The sequence below is a fragment of the Plectropomus leopardus genome, chromosome 2 (assembly GCF_026936395.1).
Source record: "Plectropomus leopardus strain MGB_pleo_1.0 chromosome 2, ASM2693639v1, whole genome shotgun sequence".
Classification (NCBI taxonomy): domain Eukaryota; kingdom Metazoa; phylum Chordata; class Actinopteri; order Perciformes; family Serranidae; genus Plectropomus; species Plectropomus leopardus.
Window position 1 is genome coordinate 4,255,866 of NC_142177.1, and position 21,243 is coordinate 4,277,108.

Here is a 21,243-nt window from a genome sequence, read left to right on the forward strand (position 1 = left end):
TTTCTATGAGTACAGACTGAGTGTATATTGAAGCATATTGAAAACTGATTGACATTCAGTGCTCATGGAAAACTCGGTCAGGTCAGTATCGCTAGGACTGAACAACTTTAAAGGTCTAGTCAAGGTCTGATGTTACATCATTTTACATAATTAAACCTAAAAAGAAAAAATCTTACTGCTGATCATTTTATGTAAAGGTTTATTCTGCTTGGATTATAGTTTTCTTGCTTTTTTTAAGGCTCTAAAATACTGATTTCTCTCCTGCCTTCTGGGTAGCCCTTTATTTTAATACAGTATAGAGCTTAAAACTTATGAAATCACCTAAAGCCAAGCCTTGAATTTTAATGCAAAGACTAATAACAAATCACGTTTCAGGAGACTGGTGTCTTTATTAACCCTATCATGCTATTTGTATCATATTTGATACATTACATTCTGTGGCCTTCATGTCACCCACATTAACATTACTAAAGCCTGTTTAACGGCCCATCTGCAGTCTGAAAGGCTGCTGGGGAGAGGAGTGTTAAAAGCGACGTGTGTGAATGGGTCGTTCAAATACCAGCTCCAACCAGGAGGGAGAGCTCTGAATATGGATATAAACACTCACACACACTTTGGTCCCCTCTTGGCAAAATCTGAAAAATTTCACCAGAGGCCATAACACATGATTTTATGATGATTTAGAGCATGTCCAAGTGGGGACTTAAAAAATGTCCCCTGTTAGTTTTGCCGTTCCCTGTTGGTGACTGTGTAACGATGAGTATGTTCCCTGTTATATATATGCGCGAGTGCACACACACACGCACACACACACACACACACGCACACACACACAGGAGCAGCAGCAGAGGCAGAAAGAGGCAGAGTCCCAGGTTGCATGTAATCCCTGTGTACCCCCTATGGTGAGGCTCCTCCTCAGCTCCAACATTCCTGCCTCTCAGCAGTACAAAAGCTCCTGAGCTGCCCCACAAAAGAGGGCCTCTGACCTAACAAATCGGTTGGCTTTTTGGGGGTTGTGTGTGTGTGTGTGTGTGTGTGTGTGTGTGTGTGTGTGTGTGTGTAAATACACGTCTTATTATTTTATCCTACCTTTTATCCTACCTATCAGGAGCATACTTTTTCCAGTATTTTCGAGCATGCAGGCGTACCTGCAACTTTATTCTTACTTTATTCTTACATAATATCATATTCCTATTTTTACTCATAACTGTATGTTTGCACTAAAATGTGATTTTGCTGATGTAGATCTTCTTGGGTCCTACTGGAAGCCCTGTCTTTGCTTTTAAGCTGCTTCTGCACACGTGCTTAACTGTTCTTTTGCGTATTTTTGTGTAACTACTGAGGGGCGTTTGTTTTTGTCCTCAGAACATCCCTTATGGATGGTTGCCTTTCCTTTATTATGTATGTCCATCCGCCCTCCAGGGATTTATTTCTATGTATACTACTTACATTTGTGATTTATTCAGATCTTATTTCAGTACTTAATCAGTATGTTTGCAGTATTATCCTCTGACCGGCAAGCAGTGCAGTAGAGGTAAATAAAATATAAGTCAAGCTATTTCAATGTTGTATATGTGAATATATTGCCAAAAAATTTGGTTTATGGCACTTAAGTGAGCAAACTCTATCAGAGGTTCTGTCAGCTGTAGGTAGGTTTGGTCGGTTTGTTTGTACTGCTACACTTAGTAGTGTTGTCAAAAATATTGATTTATCGATTCATATTGATTGTGAATATTTAACAGTTTTTTAATGTTCTTAACAAGGACATTAAAGCAAAACAGGAGTTTTAACACATAATCAAGAGACATGTTTAATAGGTGGGTTTCCACCATAGATTTGCGCAAAAGTAACTGGCATGTCCCTTATACGTGGGAGCGGCCACGTATGAGGGATTTCTCGATGGTGATAGGCCACGATTTCACAGAGGAATTGTGGATTCAGAACTTCCGGATGATCTGCTCAACTTCTGAAGAGTTATGCGATACAATAGTACTTTTTGTCACTTCGTGCTCCATCCAGCACTGGACTGTATTTCCTTGTTCACTGGAGACAGAATAAAGTCTGCACCTCATTTATCATCCATAGAACAGGGCTGTACGATGACATTTTCAGAACAAGCAGAGCAGGGCTTTAGTGCTGCTTGAGCACACAGGGAGTGCACTTTGCCCTTTTTTTTTCAAGAGAGGATTAGAATATATGAAATTCACATAATGCAGTCACAATCAATATACAGTTTTTTAAACGCTGGAAGATCCACTCATTACTAAAAGTCAGCCAAAAGAGACAATAAAAACAGATGAAGTGGTCAAAGTTGTCATATTGAAATTTAAGGTGTGTTGATGGATTCACAACATCATCTCATCCACTGAGTATTATTACAAGAAAACATTCCACCTTTAAAGTTGCCGGCATTCAGTCCACCTTATTGACTTTTTTTTCTCGGTCTACAGCTGCTACAAGAGGCTGCTAAACTTCCTTTGATTTATAATTACAGTTAAGTTATGTGTGGAAAAACTTGTCACAGTACAAACAGCAGTCCAAGCAGCCACAGCTCAGCCGTCAGTAGCGTTGATTCTTCACTGACCAATAAACAGACTGCAGTGTTTCTAGCTCCACCTTTTAGCACTGGAAATGTGTGCTAGTTACCCCAAGCAGAGGGGTGACCAAAAATGGGGATGATATGGAACGGTTCCATTGGCACCATCCCCAACTTTTCACGGTGAAAACACAAAAAAATGCATACCAAATTAAACTGACCTGATCTGAACCCGAGGAAGCATAGATTATGTCATCAGTTTAGTTTGTAAAACGTGTCAAATCTTATGCGTGTTTCAGCTCGTCATTCTTTCCAGTAGTACTCTCAGAGTGAAGTGAAAGTTGTCTGCTGACAGGGACACATTGCAGCTCTGGTGAAGCTTGAAACCACAAGCTTTATGTGTCGTTTGCCCTTGAAATCTAAAAAAGGCCAGTTCCCTCTCATTACACTCCATAGCAAATATATGCAAAAGGGTCATGAAAGAGGTGAGTAGGTGGATGGGGAGGGGAAGAAGGAGAGGTGTGCCATTTTTTTGCATCAGATCCTGCTGGTGGCAGGCCCCCCCTGCCAAGCGCCATGTGAAGACTTGGGTGTGAACACTGGCTTCAAGGCGAGGTTTGTGTGTGTGTGTGTGTGTGTGTGTGTGTGTGTGTGTGTGGCGGTGTGGGGGGGGTTTCGGTGAGATGGGTGGGTTGGTGTCAGATGGGGGCAGGAGGTCGCTCTGTCTCCCAACTCTCGCTCGAAGGGGGATGGACCGGCAGATGTATTAGTGTGTATGTGGGAGTGTGTGTGTGTGTGTGTGTGTGTGTGTGTGTGTTGTGTTGTGCAGAGCGTGCATGTCGCCTGTGTATAGGTAGGGGTTCATCAGCATGTCACGAGGTGACAAAACACACACAAATGCACACACACAAATAACCCAGTTGAAGGAATGGAGGCCCTTCCTTTAGATGGAACTCGTTAGAATGTCACAGATTTGATCCCTGTCGGGTTATGGCATTATGTATTCAGAGCCATATTACGCTTGTTTTGGCTGTCAACAAGCGCTAGCCCCCTGCTGATCCCCCTGCAGCCTAAAAAAAGAGAGCTTTGGTGAATTTGTCTGTTCGGATGATTTTCTTTTGTTAGTCCCTGCCAAGAGGAACAAAGCAAGAAGGACCATCACTGTTCATTTGACAAGCTCAACAAACGTCAAAGTCACTGTCAGTATGTGGACACCACGTCTTAATCCTGCCCTGAAGAACTGTTACCTTGTCTGGAGGGTTGAAGTGAAACTGTAGCTTTTATATGTGGCTATTTTGAAACACAGAGTTTGTTTGAAGAGTTCAACAGTTGCGTGTTAGAGAAGGTGAAAAGATTGCTCCAGAAATGGTGTAAAGAATACCATTTGGTTGGGATGACGGATAAAGTCATAGCAGGAGAAACAACCAGCCTTCCTGTTTGGAATGATAGTGGATCAGGATAAGAAACCATATCAGTGTAAAAAGAAAATCATACAAAGATGGCAAAAGTTAAAGACTTGAAAATTAAATGATGCAGTCGATTGTTTTGAAGAGAGGCAAAAGACGACTAAAAGATTATGAAGAAGGTTAAAAGAAGTATTTCACCAACAAAAAGAGAGTCCTCACAAAAAACTGGGCTGTCTCTATAATAGAAAGACACAAATACTTTTGTAATTGTTGCTACATAACCAGAGACAACAGAACAAGGACGCTTTTGCTGAAGAGGTAAAAAACCTGCAACTACTAGAAACAGTGTGATGTACCAGACTAATAAACATTCCTGCTGGTGGGTGACGTAATGTGCGCTGGTCCGAGAGAAACAATGACAGCCGGAGCTCGCATTACTGCTACACAGATGTTTTCAGAAACATATTTTAGCTTACTGAGGCAGGAAGCTGACAACCCAATAACAGAATCTTGGTTTATATTTGAAAAATGACGCATAGTTTTACCCTTTTATCTCAGTTTTTTGGCCTCCAATTTGTGGAAAGCAGTGTGGCGCCCACTTCCTGTCCGCAATCTCTCAGCATCACAGCTAAACAGGGCGCTAAAATGTCTTTCTAAAAACATTCTAGGAGAGAAATAGTCAGCGCAGTAACATTATCTTGAATTACTGAGTTATTCAAGATAATGAGATAATAAGAGATTCGGGTAAGTCTTTTGAACCGGGCCTACACTCTTCGTGCCCCAGTGGCAGCAGCATGGTTGGCGGGCGACGCAATAATGTGGAAGTATAGTCTGCAGTTCGAGCAACAGTCCCAAAGAGCCAGTGAGACTCTATAACTCTGCGATACTCATATTTCACAACTTGGGGACAACAATTTGGGGAATTTTTTTTTGTACTCTTTTCTGTTCTGTGAACGGAGGGAGAAACCCTGTTTTAAAAAATACCTGCGTACATGAGAACTAGGTCTAAGTGGACTTCAACTGTTGCAGTGCATTAAAGGCAAAAGACTTCATGAGCAGTAGCAGGTGATTTGAGAGCTCTCCAAAATCAGAATGATTTTGAGAAGTTTTGAGAGAAAAATCTCTTCATTGTCATTGTTAGTTGACTTAAGATTTCAAAGTGTCCTGCATCAGCACTTTGCAAGAAAATATTTTAATGACATCACCATATTCTCAGCCTGTAACCCTTTGAAACTTGAGCAAATTGATTTAATTTCTTTCAAAAACATAGGAGGAAAGCAACAAGCTTAACAAGACATGGCCCAAAAGTTAGCAAAAAAATTGTTAAGAAATTACAAGAAAATTACATGAACATAAGCCAAAAACAAAAAAGAAAAGGACCTAGAAAAAGTGTTGCTAATATATATATATATATATATATATATATATATATATATATATATATATACATTTCAGGTAAAAATTCTTGCAATTTGTGGGACTTTTTTTTCAAGATGGTCATTGCCTTTTTTGCCCATGTTTTTAGAAGAAGTCAAACCAATTTGCTCAGTTTTCAAACAGTCATATGGCTTGTGAATAGCACCAGATGTCAATCCAGGTTTCAAAGGGTTAAGCGGATCTTATCAAAATAGTCTAGAAGCAATAAATTAGCAGTCAAACCTAAAATGCATTGTCAGTACGTTGACATCAAGCTCATCTAAGTCAGCTTTGTGCTTGTTATGTGGAAACTGTGTGTATTTAGATCTGTTCACTAAAATGATGGCAAAAATATGATGTGGAAGCTAGGATTGTAAAATTATTTTAGAAGACTATTATCCAGTTTCTATGTTAGGCAACATTGAGCATATTAATTGAAACACATTTGAAAATACATAATGAGGTAAAACCACATCTGGCCCCCTCCTTTACAACTTTATACAGTGGATCCAAAGGGAAACTCGAGGGGCTCAGGGCTGATGCATCACATAAGCAGGGCCAGCAGAAACAGCTGGGAAAATGAACAGCTGTGTACCTGATTGTGCATGCAATGTCAAGCACGTAGCCCATCTGCCTGGAAGCATTCTGTGATTACTTTCCTAAGAAGATGACTCTCTCCAAGACAACTTGAGAATAATGCTCTCCACAAGTATCAGCCTGGTATTCATGGATTGGATAATCGCCGCTGATTACATCAGAGACTGTGATCTTGCAACAGAGTTCAACTGATATGACTAATTTTGGGGGCTTCTTAGGACCATTTCATCATGGATATATAAAAAGGACAGTTTATGCAATGGCAGTTTAAAAAAAGTTGTTTTCTGATTGACTGGAAGGTATGTTGCACTGTATATCAAGTATAGTTTCAGTCAGTATTTTAACCAGTTTTCAACACCATTAGGTGGATTCCCATCACAGATTTGCACAAAACTTTTTCATATTTCAAAATGTTGATGAAACACAATTGTGAGTTGACTGTTTCCATTGAGTGATGTTTTGCGATAACATTCCAAGAAGCATGGTGATGGATGTTGAAAACATGAGCAGCTTTATTTCTATTGCAGCCACCACACTAGCCCTCATTATTTCCAATCCAAGGCCAAACAGGCGTGTTATGCGAGTGAAAATTGAAAGAAAAGCCCCTTATACATGCCAGCGGCCACGTATCAGGGATTTCTGGGAGGTGATAGTCCACGAGGAATTGTGGATTCAAAACCTCAGGATGATCCGCTCAACTTATTGAAGAGTTATGCGATGCAATAACACACATCTTGTAGCGCCTGTTGCATCATCCCCGAGAGAGCCAGTTCCTACTGACAATCACATAGCAATAGCATCATGTGACCTAGAAAAGCTAAAAAAAGTTTTGCGAAATATGGCTTTTGTAAATCGCCTGAAACACCATCTCATGTAAGTGCAGAAATTTTTTTGCGATAAATGGGAATTTTTTCGAAACGTTGACGTGTTTCCATTAGGCGTTTTTTATATCTGCAATTTCTGTTTGCATGATTTACGGGTAATGGAAACCTGTCTACAGTGAACGGTATGGTAAACTGCTTCCTTTACCCTCACACTGCTTGACTCACTGATAAAACCAACCCAAAAATGGGTAAGATCTGTTGGGTGTAAAAACTTTCACCGTGATCTCACAGTAATATATGAAATGACCAACCACAGCCTTTGAACACAGGATTAAGTGGTGGCTGCACAGTGTGCGTTACTGGCCACACAACACGGTTTAGAAAAAGATCATGTTTCCAGTTTAAATAATTGCACTTGATACATTTCGGACACACATAACATAACATGGGTCGAAATAGTAACCATGGCCCATTGCATGTCAACAGGGTATTTGTGTCTTCACTATGACAGAGAATCCTAATTAACGTTTCATCTGCATTCTTTCCATGATCCTTCACCAGTGGGCTGTTATGGAAAGCATTTCCAGTGTTCTGTTTTGTTGTTTAGTTTGGTGGACTTGTCAGATACAAGTTAACTGAGGCCACGTTTAGACAAGAGTGGTCCTACTAAAAACAGTCTTTCCTTTGCATACATTTTTTTTTTTAAAAAAGTTCATGTGATTAAAATACTTTCATATGATAGCAAGAATCATCCTTGTGAACATGGATCTGCAAAAACAACCAAAAACGCTGTAGTGCGCATGCCAGACCAGTAGTTGGCGATGTAACTTTGTAATGACACACTATAGAAGAACACCATGACATGTGCAAAGTGTGGTCTTGATGTCACTGTTCAAAATTGGTTGATGGTTTAAAAATTTTGCGTTTTCAGGCCCCTGAAATGCCATTGTCGTGTGAACAAAAAGCCAAACCACAACAAAAGTTTAATGTTTCATGTAAGAACCGTTGCTGTTTAAATGGCCCCTGAGACAGTGTCCGTCATTTTTATCACTGAATTTAATGACTGAACGGAACTGCAGCCATTCTATTTTAATTCTATTTGGTTATGTCAGTGTCCTTTTCGAGACAAGATCTAGAGTCAAAGTTAAACAGGTACTTCTGAGTTTTGTTCAAGAAGTAAGAAAACATGTATCAAATCACATTAAGATTTGTAAAAAGTTATTCTAACCGTTTCTAATGGGGCTCAAAAATTCAGGCCTGACCCCACATGAAACGAGACAGTTTCTATCCAAGCCCTGCACACACTCAAACTAAGACAGCAGTTTTAGTTCTAACTCTAATATTTCATTCATTATGATGGGTGGATGGCAACAAAGTCCGTACATTAGAAATTTTTAGAAATTACAGCTTGGCCTGGCTCAAACACAGCGGTTTGGGTCGGGCCCAGTCTGGTTTGGGCAGAGAATGAAAGCTCAAATTAAAACTAGTCAAGAAATGTTAAACATCTTCACTCATCAGTGCAAATCATACATTTGAAAAAGTTTTTTTTCATCTATACCTAATACAACACCCTCGATCCTTGAACTGGAATAAGGAAAACTGTGTAAATCACAGAAAGTTTTTCGTGTCATAAAATCAGTTTCAGCATTCCTTGTGTCCTGTTCTGGTGAGAATTTAAACTATTTGTGCAGATATCTCCTGATGAATCAACAGTCACTTTCATTGTTTTTTTTTTGGTTTTTTTTAAATGAAACTGGTATAACATTCAAACTGGCATTAAAAAGATCTTAAAGTTGATGAAAATCACAGGCATTATGTGTACACAAGATGTCCCTGACAGACCTCCAAAATGCCAGTCATGGCAGCAAGAGGACTTGTGACATAGCTGTCAAAGCCTCTTTTTTTATATAAAATGAAGAGGAGTAAAGCGGAACAGGACACAAAATGGCTGCTGCAAAAAAATGGCTGCAGATGGGAGCTGTGTGTGGCACGGTGCAAAGTCTTAAGAAAAGGAGAAGCGAGGGAGGAGAGGATGATGGAGAGAGGGAGAGCAGACAGTCAGTGGATCAGTCACTCCAGGCCTGGCCTCTCGGCAGGGGGTTGTGCTCGGGGCGAGATCACAGGCCTGCTGCCACGCCGAAGCCTTCACAGGCACACAGCGACAGATAGGAAGCTGCTGGCACCAGGTCGCCTCACTGATTCACCCAGGCACTGCTTCAGCTCAGCCTTCCTCTCTTTCACCCGCTGAGCCTGACCTACATGCAGACCTTATCTCTACCTCTTCTCCCCACCTGAGCAGGTTTTTGTTCTTGTGATTCAAAATTGGGCAGAAAGTGCAATCATTTGTTTTTGCACCATGATGATTCATTGTTAGTGCAGATGGGCAATTTAATACTCAAGTTAAGTAAGATGCCAAAGATGTATTCCAAAAGTTCATCTCCGGGACTGCGAAAACTTTCAATTCGATGTTGTTTTGGCTGTTATTTTGTCTTTTAGGCTACTTTCACTTTGATGGTCAGTACCGATGTGCTCCCTATATCCAATCACTCATGTTTGAAGTGGCCCTTATCTCACATCAGTGTGACCGGACCTCTGCCCTCACACGCACCCACTAATGTCACACCCATGCACTTTGGAACAACAACAAAGAAATGTCACATTTGTGAGACACATGCGTTTGGGTAACAACCGATGACATAGCAGTGCGAATGACTTGCTGTGGAGGTCGGATGACAACTCATCACAAGTTGAAGATGAGTTTGAGCAGACAAAGGAACATAAAAGCCATAGTGATAGCTCTGTTAGCAGCTATAGCTGGTAGTTCAGTGGAGAGAGAAAGTGGGTGCGGCCAGGAGAGGAGCCAGGAGTGATGGGACTGGAGGGTTTCATGGAGGAACAGTTCCTTTAAAACTTTATGATATCCAGACCAGGGCTAATTTCAAATATCTCTGTAGGCATCTCTGCCATTGCAAGACTATATAACAAGTTGCCATCCCAATTTGTCACTTATGGGGTGTTTCCAGCAGCAGTTCAGTTCAGTTTGGTACTCATTTTTCATGTTTCCATGGTGAAAAGTTGTGGATTGGACCTTTAGTACTTTTGAAAAGGTTCCATTTTTGGTCACCCCTCTGCTTGGAGTACCTAGCACACTGATCCAGTACTAAAAAGTTGAGATAGATATTTGCAAAAAAAGCAAACACAGTTTACATCTTTGTGTTACTATGGCCTCCTACGTTAAAATAACAAATTTGTAATTGTTTATGAAGCAACTTTGTCAACATCTTTATTTCGTGAATTATCTGAGTATCCACAAGGAGCTGCTTAATATTGAGTGATTTTATATCTTATCATCTACACCCCTTGATGTTAGACGAATATGTGGTTGAAAACCTGGTCAGTCAATATTTTGCAGTGAGCAGAAAATACCTTTGACTTTACACTTGGTCAAATTTGATAGACACAAGACCTCAGATTCAATCAATATGACAAAAAGTTGTTTAATTTCAAGGATAAAATCTGTCTTGTGCAACTTATAAATTACCCTTTGGCATCTGGTCTGTCTTAAACAAACAGACATACACACTCTGCTACCCCCTTCCTGTTCCTCTCTCTTCTCCAGCCCCCCATCCATTCTGCTGTGACCCTGACTGTTCAAAGTCAGTCGGCTTCTATTAGTATCAGCCCCGCTCATCATTATCCATCAATTAGACTGGCAACAGCCAGGGCCCACAGAGAAACATCTGCAGCCTTTCGGCTCTGTTTCTGCATGGTTGCTGTGCTCTGAGCTCACTGTGCCTCGCAGAGGTCACTGTTCACAGAGGGCTCGTCTAAATAAAGCATAGGGAGAATTTTAAGACTGCAGCTTATAGCACCTGTGTAAGTAGTGGTAACAGGACCAGGGCTCGCTCTGGTACCTCGGTATTTCATGTGCACTGACTGAATTATGTTTACTGCACAGCAAAGCAAAAACAGCCAAGTTCTGAAACTCAGCAGTGTACGGTGGCCCTGAGAGGTCAGCTGCAGACACAGAAAATATAACCGAACACAGAACCACTCCACAAGTGGCACACACCTACGGAAACTGTTTCCAGGAAGTACTCAAAAGTGATGCACACGGCTGGGACACACTTGTCGTTGCGGTGGTTTGTGATTTATGAAGTTGTTGAAGTCACCTTTCCATTAGTGGTGTTTTTTTCAGAAAAGGTATATTAGTATCTGACTACCAAGTAAGACTTTCTGTCAGTTTGTCCTTAGTATATCTTGAGAACTGCTCATCCAGTGTACTTCAAACTTGGAGGTGTTATTGCACTCAAGGATGTACCTTTTCAAATTTGGTGCAATTTAGACATGCAACACATTCAGTTTTAATAAACTTTGAATAAACAAGCGCAGATTCTCTGTGGAGTGGTGGTGGGGGTTCAGGGCTCCACAGAGAGCAGACTGTGAGCACAGTATGTCTTGCTGTGTGTTACTGGCCACAAGTACCATCTTTCTTTAGTATATTTCTTTGTCATATTGACTTATAACCAGGGGTGAGAGGAGACCTGTACAGGCGGTTCTCCAAACCTCTAAAAGATTCAGTGTGGGTGTGCAGTACCAGGAAGAGGAGACGGCAGGGGCTGCCTAAAGCATTTTTTTTAGTCGAGATGTTAACAGATTCGAATGTCTCAGATAGATAATTCATAAGCGAAACACAAACGACGACACGACCTTGAAAGGTAGACAGCTAGCTACATTCATAGGCTGAATTTCATCAAAACTAGCCGCCCTCTGATCTTTATTCATATTTGATCAGCACTGCCTAGTTTTACCGTTTGACCGGTATCTAGGCATTGGTTAGATGGAGGAATGTACATGTGTGTTCATCTATGCCCACATTGTTTTGATACAGAGCTGGTTGAAAATCAACAAAGTATTCCTCTAATACCAACTTCACCTGGCTTTTCATCAATAGACTTGAAAATTGCCAAACACTAAAGGTGTTGCTTGGTCCAAACTGATGGACCTTAACTCAATTTGACCTGGGAAATTCGCTCCAATATCCGATTGGACCCAATAATTTGAAAACATGTACCATCAGACCCGTTTGTGCCCAACCTCAGATGTGGGTGAAGTACCTGACAGTCATACTTGAGTAAAAGTACAAATTTCTGACCAGAAAATGACTTTGGCAGAAGTAAAAGTATTTCATCATTTCGTGAGTAAAAGTATCTGATATTTACTTTACTAAAGTATCAAAAGTAATTTATCATATTAAATGTTCTTAAGTATTGAAAGTAAAAGTAGAAGTAAATACTAATAATAAAAAACAAGCAATCAGAATTTTGAGGGTTATTAAGTTAATTTTTTTGACATACCACCTTAAAAATGGAGCGTACATTACATTTGATGAAGAACAAGGTCAAGTCCAGTTTTTCTTTCTCTCTACTTTCTATATTCATGTGACTGTCCCTTTCTCCCTTTCTTCCATATTTTGTAGGAAGTAAATGTGTAGGAGAAATGTAGTGAGTAAAAGTGAAAGTTGTCAGAAATATTAAAACTCAGGTAAGTACAGATACTTCAAGGTGAGAGTCCTAGGACCCGGGCGGGTCTACTTTAGAGACTGGACAAACCCAGTTCTAAACATTGTTACTAAAATTGCTGTTGTCTTTGTTGTTGTCAGTGACCAGTTTACAATATTTCTAAGCGGCATAGATCAACATAAAGATAGAAAAGTTTAACTTTTTGTTGCATTAATGTGGACATGCTACACATGGTTAGATCAGTTAGAGTCTCTACATAATTGTTCAGTTTATTTTTCTGAAACCATGAGCAGCAGAGTCTAAGAGTATAAGTCATCAGAAGACAGATGGCTAATAGAGTTCTCTCTCTACCTTTGAAGTTATGAGAAAGTCTAAATTTGTTTTCTTTCCTTGATAAATGATCTTCCTTTTGCTGGCAAGTATCCACTCATTGAGAGAATATCAAGAGTTTTTATAAAATTAATCCAAGTAGTGAATGTTGCTGAGCTCAATACCTGTCTTTCCACCACTCTACCTCCAACTTGCGGAAGCAGCTGCTGCAGTTTGTTCACTTTACTTTTACTCTCATAATCTGATCCTATGTTTGTAATCGTAATCGTAACGTTTTTCTTTTGAGAGGGTCTTATCGCATCCACTTGGGAATTAAACATAATGATAAACAGACCCAGATCCTGTTGTGATCTAGTAGAATGGGACTTGACCCAGGCCCAAATGACCATACGAAAATGTGATCCCGAAATCGTACAGGTCCTAGGTTAGGTCTTAGGTCCTAGAATGTCGTGAGATCAAATAAGACTTCCAGACTGACTGACACTGCAATACAGATTGGCCCTGTTTCGCAAAGTTCAGTGGCAGTACGGCAAAGGCTATCACCACGACACATATATTTGTATATTGTCAATAATAATGTAAATAATAGGGAAGATCTGGCTTACCAGGACAAAAGCTTGTCCATTTTAGTGTATTTTATTTTAGCATAGTCCAGTCTTATTAGGGACATTGTTGGACACAATCCAGTGCTGTCACTAGCTTAGTTTCGTGTGTAGTTCTGTAGCTGAAAGTGACAGAAATATTTGGAGCTCTAAGCTTTCTTTTCCCCGAATCACTTACCTGTCTCTCATTAAAAAACTCAAGAGGCACACATTCAAGAGAGTGACCTCAACATTCAGAGGCAATACAGCTGGAAACATACTGCTAAACTGACAAGCAAAAGGTTTGTATCATGGACTTTGATGTGTGCCAATGGCAGAACATGCTTCTGAGCACCAAGAGCATCATATGCCTTACACGTTATTAGGATCACCACTAACTGAAGTCTCACTGGCTGCTGGATCTTCCTGAGGTCCACGCTCCAGACTTGAATAGATCATAAGCCTACAGGACCATTTGATGGGGGCCCACATGACAAGAGTAGAAAATGTTTCCTAAACTTCCAAGGCAAGACTCTAAGAGTGTGGCTGAACTGCCAAGTGTCATTTTCTAATGGCTTGATGAGGCCGTGCGGCCGACACGACATGAACATCTTCAGATTAGAGACGTCGTTGTGCCGAGGATTTGTTTGTCAGCTTGGCGCCGCCGGCCTTTCCCTCAGTGATCCACAAGGAAACTGTCACGATGATGCACTGCAGGGTCGGCATCACATGCTCTTTCTGCCAAATACACCACCAGCAAAGTCGATGGATCACAGATACTAATTGCAAAGGTTATGAATTCATTGTTTTGAGTGTTGAAATGTTTCTTTTGATGTGTGTGAAGTTCACAAGCTTTGAGTGCATTTATTTTATGGAATATCAGACAATGATACGTACTGTGTGCTTGTGTGTCTACAGCAATGGTACACCAGCACTATGAACCTTCTGGGAACATGGCTGACTGACCGGATGGACCTGCAGCTCCACGTTTATCAGCTGAAGATTCTCATCAGGATTGTCAAGGTAAAAACAGTTGCCCTTTACATTTATGAATCACATTTTTAAATGTATTCTTATATGAATTCTCTCAAAAATCAGTGACACGGTTATAAGAGCTTGTTGTATAACTCTGCAACATTATAACATTTCTTTGTGGCTTCCCACCTCAATTGATATTTATTATTGTTAAAATTGATTTGTCTCCTCTATTCACACACAGTGTGGTGTTTTTGTCAGTTGCACTTGTTACTTGTTTTTTTCTTTAATTTGGCCTTTCTGGCAGAGTGTAGGCTTTTAACAGTGAGTGACAGCAGTACACTGATGTCCAGTCTTCCAGTACAATTCATACTTCCGGAAATACAGCAAACAACATGAGTAGGTGGAAACAGTTTTTTTGCCTGTTTGAATCAAGCAAGTGAGCAAACTTTATTTATATAGTCTATTTTATTTCACCTGGAAGCACAAAGTGTGGGGTACAAGATGTGGGCACAAAACAAAGCCAATCAAATCCATTAACAATACAAATAAAAACAAAAAAATAATGTTATTAAGATGAAGAACAAACCAATAAAAATATGTGACAATATAACATGTGAGTCAGAACTGCTAACAAATTTTTAAAAAATTAAATAAAGTAATAATACTAAAGGTAGAGAAGTGTGTTCCTGTGCTACCACAGCTGTCCTGCATCAGCCTTGTTAGTCCGTCCTGCTCCTCAGTTTCTCAGCCAATCAGCTCGCTGCCCGCTCTTCTGCCTGATCACCTTATTCCCCTCAGCTGAGCTCCTCTGCCCCTTTTCTCTGCCTGCACATCATATCATCCCCTCATTAGTCTACTTTGTATTTAAGTCCTAGCTTTCAGTTAGTTTTTTTTTTTGTTGGATCCTTGATTTGATCGTGTGATATTTAGTTGCTGTTTTATTTTTATTTTATCTAGTCTTTATTCAACCAGGTTTGTCACACTAAAATCAAAGATCTCTTTTACAGGAGAGACCTGTCAAAGAATAGCAGCAACACAGAGTTTCAACAACAAGTATAATTAACATGTAAGCACACAGATTTGAGAAACAGAAAGATCGGATACACAAAAAGTCTGGACTCAGTAGATTTCACTGTGGTTTTAAACACATTCATGGTCACCATTTCTTGAAGCTCATTTTGCGTCACCTTTTTTTCTACAACTCTTTTCTGACTTTGGGCACAACAAGACCCAAAAGTCACAGTCTCCATATTTGATATTAAAAAGAGAAGATACGTAAATTGGAAATAGCTTTGTAAATAAAACATACCAGTGACAGAGGCAGTGTGTGCTTAAAGCAGGCCAATTGACTTTTGAGTATAAGACACAATGTTGAGTAGGAGATCCACAGTTTTTAGTAAAGCTCAGAGCTCCATGATACACACCCTCCTTTAGTGAGCAGGACCATCCATATACAAAACATAACCATAATCAATGACAGGAGAAAAGGTAGACTCCACCAGTTTCTGTTTCACACAAAAAGAAAAGCAAGACTTATTTCTGAAATAATTGCCAAATAACAATCTCAGCTTTATCGCAACATGCTGGATACTGTATGTGCTTTGAAAGAGAGGTGGTCATCAATTAAAAACTCAAGATATTTAAAAGTAGATACCTATTCAATATGTTGACCCCTTCTGCTAACAATTTTCTCAGACAAAGCTGATTTTACTGATCTTAATAAAGTAAAAAAGTTTAATTTTTTTATGCATTCAGGAAAAGTTGCAGCTGAAAGGGCTGTTCTTCTTGCATTCTATTGAGAGCATACTGGAGACACTCATAAGCCTTAGCAGGAGTGGGTGCAAAGCAGTAAAGGGTAGTGTCATCAGCATATAAATGAAAAGAAAATGTTTCCTTGAAATTAAAAGTGATCTTTTGACTTCCTTTTGCCTGTTGTCTTGTGAATTTAGGTCCACCTGCTTCATATCTTACGGCAATTTCTGAGACTGTATATAAAGTGTATGTCTGAGGTTAAGGTTAAATGCTGTGCTAAAATGGACCACTACTCTCTTGCTCAGATGAAACAGAGGCTCTAATAATCCCTTTGAGACTAATTCAGCAGATCTTTAACCTTCTGATTGTTTTGTTTGTTTGTGATAGAAAAAGTACCGTGACTTCCGCCTTCAAGGGGTGCTGGACTCCACATTAAACAGTAAGATGTACGAGACAGTGAGAAACCGGCTGACCTTGGAAGAAGCCACTGCCTCTGTGAGGGAAGGAGGGATGCAAGGCATCTCCATGAAGGACAGTGATGAAGAGGACAACGATAACTAGATACAAGGGGCCTGAAAACGACCAGAATGTCAACGCTGTTCAGAGGGTGAGCGGTATACTGCCTGAGAACCCATGCAGCCTTTCCACGAGGTCAAATCAGATTGGGCTAACATCCAACTTTTTCCCTCCATTGTTTGCTGTTTCAGTTCTTCATATCTATTATGGTTCCACATTTCAGTTTGAATTAATGAGAGGAAAAGGCATTTTGTGTCTTTAAACTCTTGCAATATGCAAGGCTGTCATTTCAATGAATTCATCTGAAAATTCCCCACATAGGTTCACTGAGATTTAATTCCTCCCAACTAAAACTAAATCTAAGCAAATGCATTCGGAGAGTATCCAAGAGGCCAAAATGTGACATGAGTGTGCAACAAGCACAGATGTGACCGTGAACCCCATGTGAAGCTGACTTATAAATAAGATAAGGAAAGGCAAGTGATTGCATCCAACACTGAGTTCATTTATTAAAGGCATGAAACACATCGTTGTACCTTTATGTTTTGCAGCCCAAAATGTCTACAGTCTTTGTTCCGGAGCTTTCCTTTGGCTTGTCGCTAAGACATGCTAAGACTCGCTAAGACTCGCTAAGATACTCTCTTTCCTTTAGGCAGTTTGTTTGGAGAACTTACTGCATACAACAAAGGACTCAGGCAATGTACCCTCAGGGAAGGGTTCATATGATATCCTACAAATTAGCGCCCAACGAATGACTTCATGTCCTTAACGTGAAGTTGCATAACTAACATACACTTACAGAGGTTAAATTCAGGCAATTAAAGTTACAGTGGTTATGTTTAGGTAAAGAAACATTTTAAGGAGGTATCTTAAAATGAATCAGACAGTTCTGAATACGAGTCTTGAGGGGAAAGTTTGTGGTTTTGTTACCCAGCCACAACCCCAACCTGCTTTCCTACAAGACCGCTCCAGACCACTTCCTTGTTTAGTCCCTTTGGCGCACTGATAACATGATCGTAGCCTTCCAAAATATGAAGATTATGCATGAATTACGGGCTCACAATTACATTTCAGAGGAAACGTAAAGTTTATGAGCACAGCCTGTTTAAGGCCCCAGTGCTGTGGTTCCAAGTGATACATGTTTTTTTTTGTAAGCCTGCCAACAACTGCATGATGCACTCTTCTCTGCTGAAGTTGCATTTGATACATTCCTCAACTGATGGTTACTGTTTGGTTTAAGGTCCAACTAAGCAGCCCAAAACAGAATTAAAACAAAAGCATTCTCAAGATGTTTTCCAAATTACCCCTGAATGTTCTCAAGCAATAGGGCTTACTATTTTCTCCTCAACCTAACTAGCAAGGTTTCTTCGTGGTAAAAGCTAGAAAAGTGTGCAGTGAGTGCAGTTACTTTATGTAGCATTGTTGTGGAGGGTGTGAAAATGGTTTCATATTCCTTTTCTTGGTTATTGGTTTGAATCATTTTTCAACCATAAAATCTAAACAAAATGTTTATAATGATGCGCTGTGATAAGATATGACAGTAACGACACGTAACGTTCATCTGTTCTCTGCCAGCTTTTCAAAGAATATCTGATGTTTTTCTGACTATCTCAACTGTCAATAGCAAATGAAAATCAAATCATTATCAAAAATAAAACTTATGGGTGCAAAGATTGAATAATTTTAGTAAAAAGGGATAAAAGTGTAAACACAATCCAGCCGTTTACATCTCAAGGAAGCATTCAGTCATCTTGAAAAGTCACAGTGTTTGCCCTCTTACCTGGTGTCCTATAAGTAGGCCATTATCAATGTAATTTCTTCTCTCTCTCTCCTCTTTTATTTAGCCTAATATTGTCTGAACAGGTCTAGGTTCATCGGTGGAGCATAAGTCCGAATCTCACCCAGAGAGCTTTGGCAGTTTGTCAGTAGTTGTCTGCTGGCTAACCATAAGACTAGAAAGGCGCAATAAAAGTGCAGTCCATTTACCATTTACCATGCTAGTGGGGTTAGCCAAGTTTAGGGATTGTCATTGGTATAGTATTTGCCAAAGACAATAAGAACTGAAAGATCCTTCCATGTCATCCATGGTCTGTACAAGATAGTGGACATGACACCACCCATTGATTTACACTCCTGTTTCAAATCTTTTGTTTGGCATTTTGGCCATCTTGGATCTAACACTACCTGCTGGCTCATTAGCATACTTTTACAGCTATGGTTAACTGCTATAATGCTAATACAAGCTAAAAAAAAAAAAAAGGCTTAAAACTGTTAAAACTAAATATAATTGTCAGAAAAAAATAACTTTAGAGGGGTCTTTTGGTACAACCAAATGCTTAACAAGACATTTTTAGGTGACCCAAATGTTACAGTTGGCTTTCATTAACTGGAAACACACTGAAATAACAGAAACTAGGCTATGGCTATGCCTGTACTCTGAATCTGTGGTTATGCCATGTTTACAACAAATTACGAACCAAGTTGTCACTGTGGTAGCACCGTGTCAATGGATGGCACCCATCCCTGTTACTCACAGTGGCCACACCCATAATTGTACATAACTTTAAGCCTTAATAACAATTACACGGCTGAGTTATATAAAAAGTTATCCCCCATGCGGTCATCATGAATGGGGGAAATTAGCTTTAGAGACCAAAACCATTTTTGTATCAGGCTGTAAACATGTTTATTTCTGCTGTAAAATTGGGCATAATTAAAATGGTGTTGTATGGGGATTGACTCACTCTTGAAGTCAGCCTCTAGTGGTCATTAGAGGAACTGTAGCTTTTGTCACTTCTGCGTTGGCTTTATTTTTCAATCTCCACAGGTGGCTGGCTTTGTGTCATTATTATCTCATGTTTGGGAATGTTACTGTTTACCAGCAAGTTATAGCAACATTGAAAAATGCACCTGATTTGATGACAGATAATCAGATTTTTTTTTTAAATAATCAAAGTTGTCTGTATCTCTGGAAACATACTAAGCTCTTTGCTATTGGTTTTGATTATTTGCTCTGACTCTGGGTAAGACGGCAAACAAAATGTTCAAATGTTCTTTCAATGACTTTAACCTCTATATGACCAGGATGTGGTCCTGTAATGGAAAATGTATCAAACAAAAAAATAATTCTGTGCAACTTGCTTTTATATTTGCAAAACATGCCCCCAAGTGTCCAAGACACTGTAAAAGTTGATATACAGTATAGAGGAAGTTCAACTGCAGCAAACGCTCAATCCAACAGAGTCCGTCTACAAACTCTCTACAAACTGACATTGCCAGAACACATCTCACCTAAATAGTTTTTTAACACAAATAAATGTACTTGTCAGTTGCCAGGTTATTATTTCAATAAAATTGAACAAGGAATCATCCTCTGGGGAGCAGGATTACCCACACCTCATTTTAAAGCAAGTATCTTGGTATGGTCACAAGCGATGGGCAAATGGATGGATGACTGACAGCTGACATTGCCATCATTAGGATTTTATTCAAAAGAAACATTAATGTAATTAACCCAAATTTATCAACAATATATGATCAATTTGAATAATTGTGACAAGTAAAAAACTAGTTTGACCCAAGCCGCCAAATGTAACACATTCAGTTTGTTAACTTGTTACATATATGAGATAATTTGCATGAGATATGAAATTGTGCACACAAAGGGAAGGCACACACTTATCAAAAAAGTTTAAAAAAGTAAAAAAAAAAAATGTTTGGGAAAGTGTGTCTTTTTTGTGCAGTAAAATTGAAAGAGAATTTTGATTTTTTTTTTTTTTTAAATTGGAGGTGTGTTTGTGTTACTATACCATCTGATGACTTCAGTGTAATCAAATATGGCCTCTACTATACATTTGACTCCCACTTTGTGTGAATGCCACAAGTTCTTCCATCAGAGAGTGAGAAAGCTGCATGTGTCTTTTACGAATAGAAAGTGATGCTGTGTTACTAATTTAAGAATCGGTGTCAAACTGCCTACGTATGACTCTATCCGTGACAACACAAGTTGTACGTGGAGTAAACACGAACTGCTTGTGGTCTCACAGCATTGATCCTTTGATTTCCACATCAACCTAACACCTCTGACTTTTTCCTTCCTGTATTTTGTTTACTAGATACCTTAGCGAGGCAATACACATATCATTTGGTTTTTATCACACCGAGAGCCTGTTTTCAACCTTTTTCACATTTTCGATTTTAGTAAAACAAATTCTCTATTTTAGTCAAATATCATTTAAATAATACAGTTGATTTGCCATCTATTATATATGTTCTTGTATATGCCCTGTGCTTCATTCCAGGATGTATGGTGGAGCTGATCCACATTTTTATAATGGAAGATGGGAAGTAACGTCTGCCTGTACTTTCCCCTCTGTCAGCTGTTTTCTATACTGTACTCCTAGAGCTGTGTGTCGCCCTGTGTGCAAGTACAGTACACTGCATGTCCCCAGTATTCACCCCCTTAAGTGTTTTTGCTCCATTTGTGCAGTTACCAGTGGGTTCGTCACGCTTCTGCCTTCTAGAAGAGCCCACCAAGGCCAAGAACATTTAAATAAAGTGAATGGCAAATGTGGAAAGTACTTTTCACCTCATTAATTGTTGTTGCTGTGAACTGACTGAATGTGATGATGATTTGCTCAAAAACAGGTCTATAATCTTTTGATTTGTTATAAGGTGGGTTTCCATTGCCTACATATTACGCTCTCTGTATCCCTCTGCATCTGCTATTTATGTTCTGGGATGCTGCTAACGTGAAGTCAACACAAACAGATGTTGGAATTACAC

At 39.6% G+C, this 21,243-nt stretch overlaps 1 protein-coding gene across 5 annotated transcripts in view; it reads left to right on the forward strand.

Moving 5' to 3' along the window:
• Positions 1 to 21,035, forward strand: part of cadpsa (Ca2+-dependent activator protein for secretion a) — a 221,026-nt gene extending 199,991 nt beyond the window's left edge. For all 5 annotated transcript variants that reach the window (XM_088083262.1, XM_088083266.1, XM_088083281.1 and 2 more), the window contains 2 exons: positions 14,131 to 14,235; positions 16,330 to 21,035. In XM_088083262.1, the coding sequence (XP_087939388.1) occupies positions 14,131 to 14,235; positions 16,330 to 16,503 (279 nt within the window). In that variant the 3' untranslated portion in view covers positions 16,504 to 21,035. The remainder of the gene's footprint in view (positions 1 to 14,130; positions 14,236 to 16,329) is intronic.
• Positions 21,036 to 21,243: the final 208 nt, after the last annotated feature.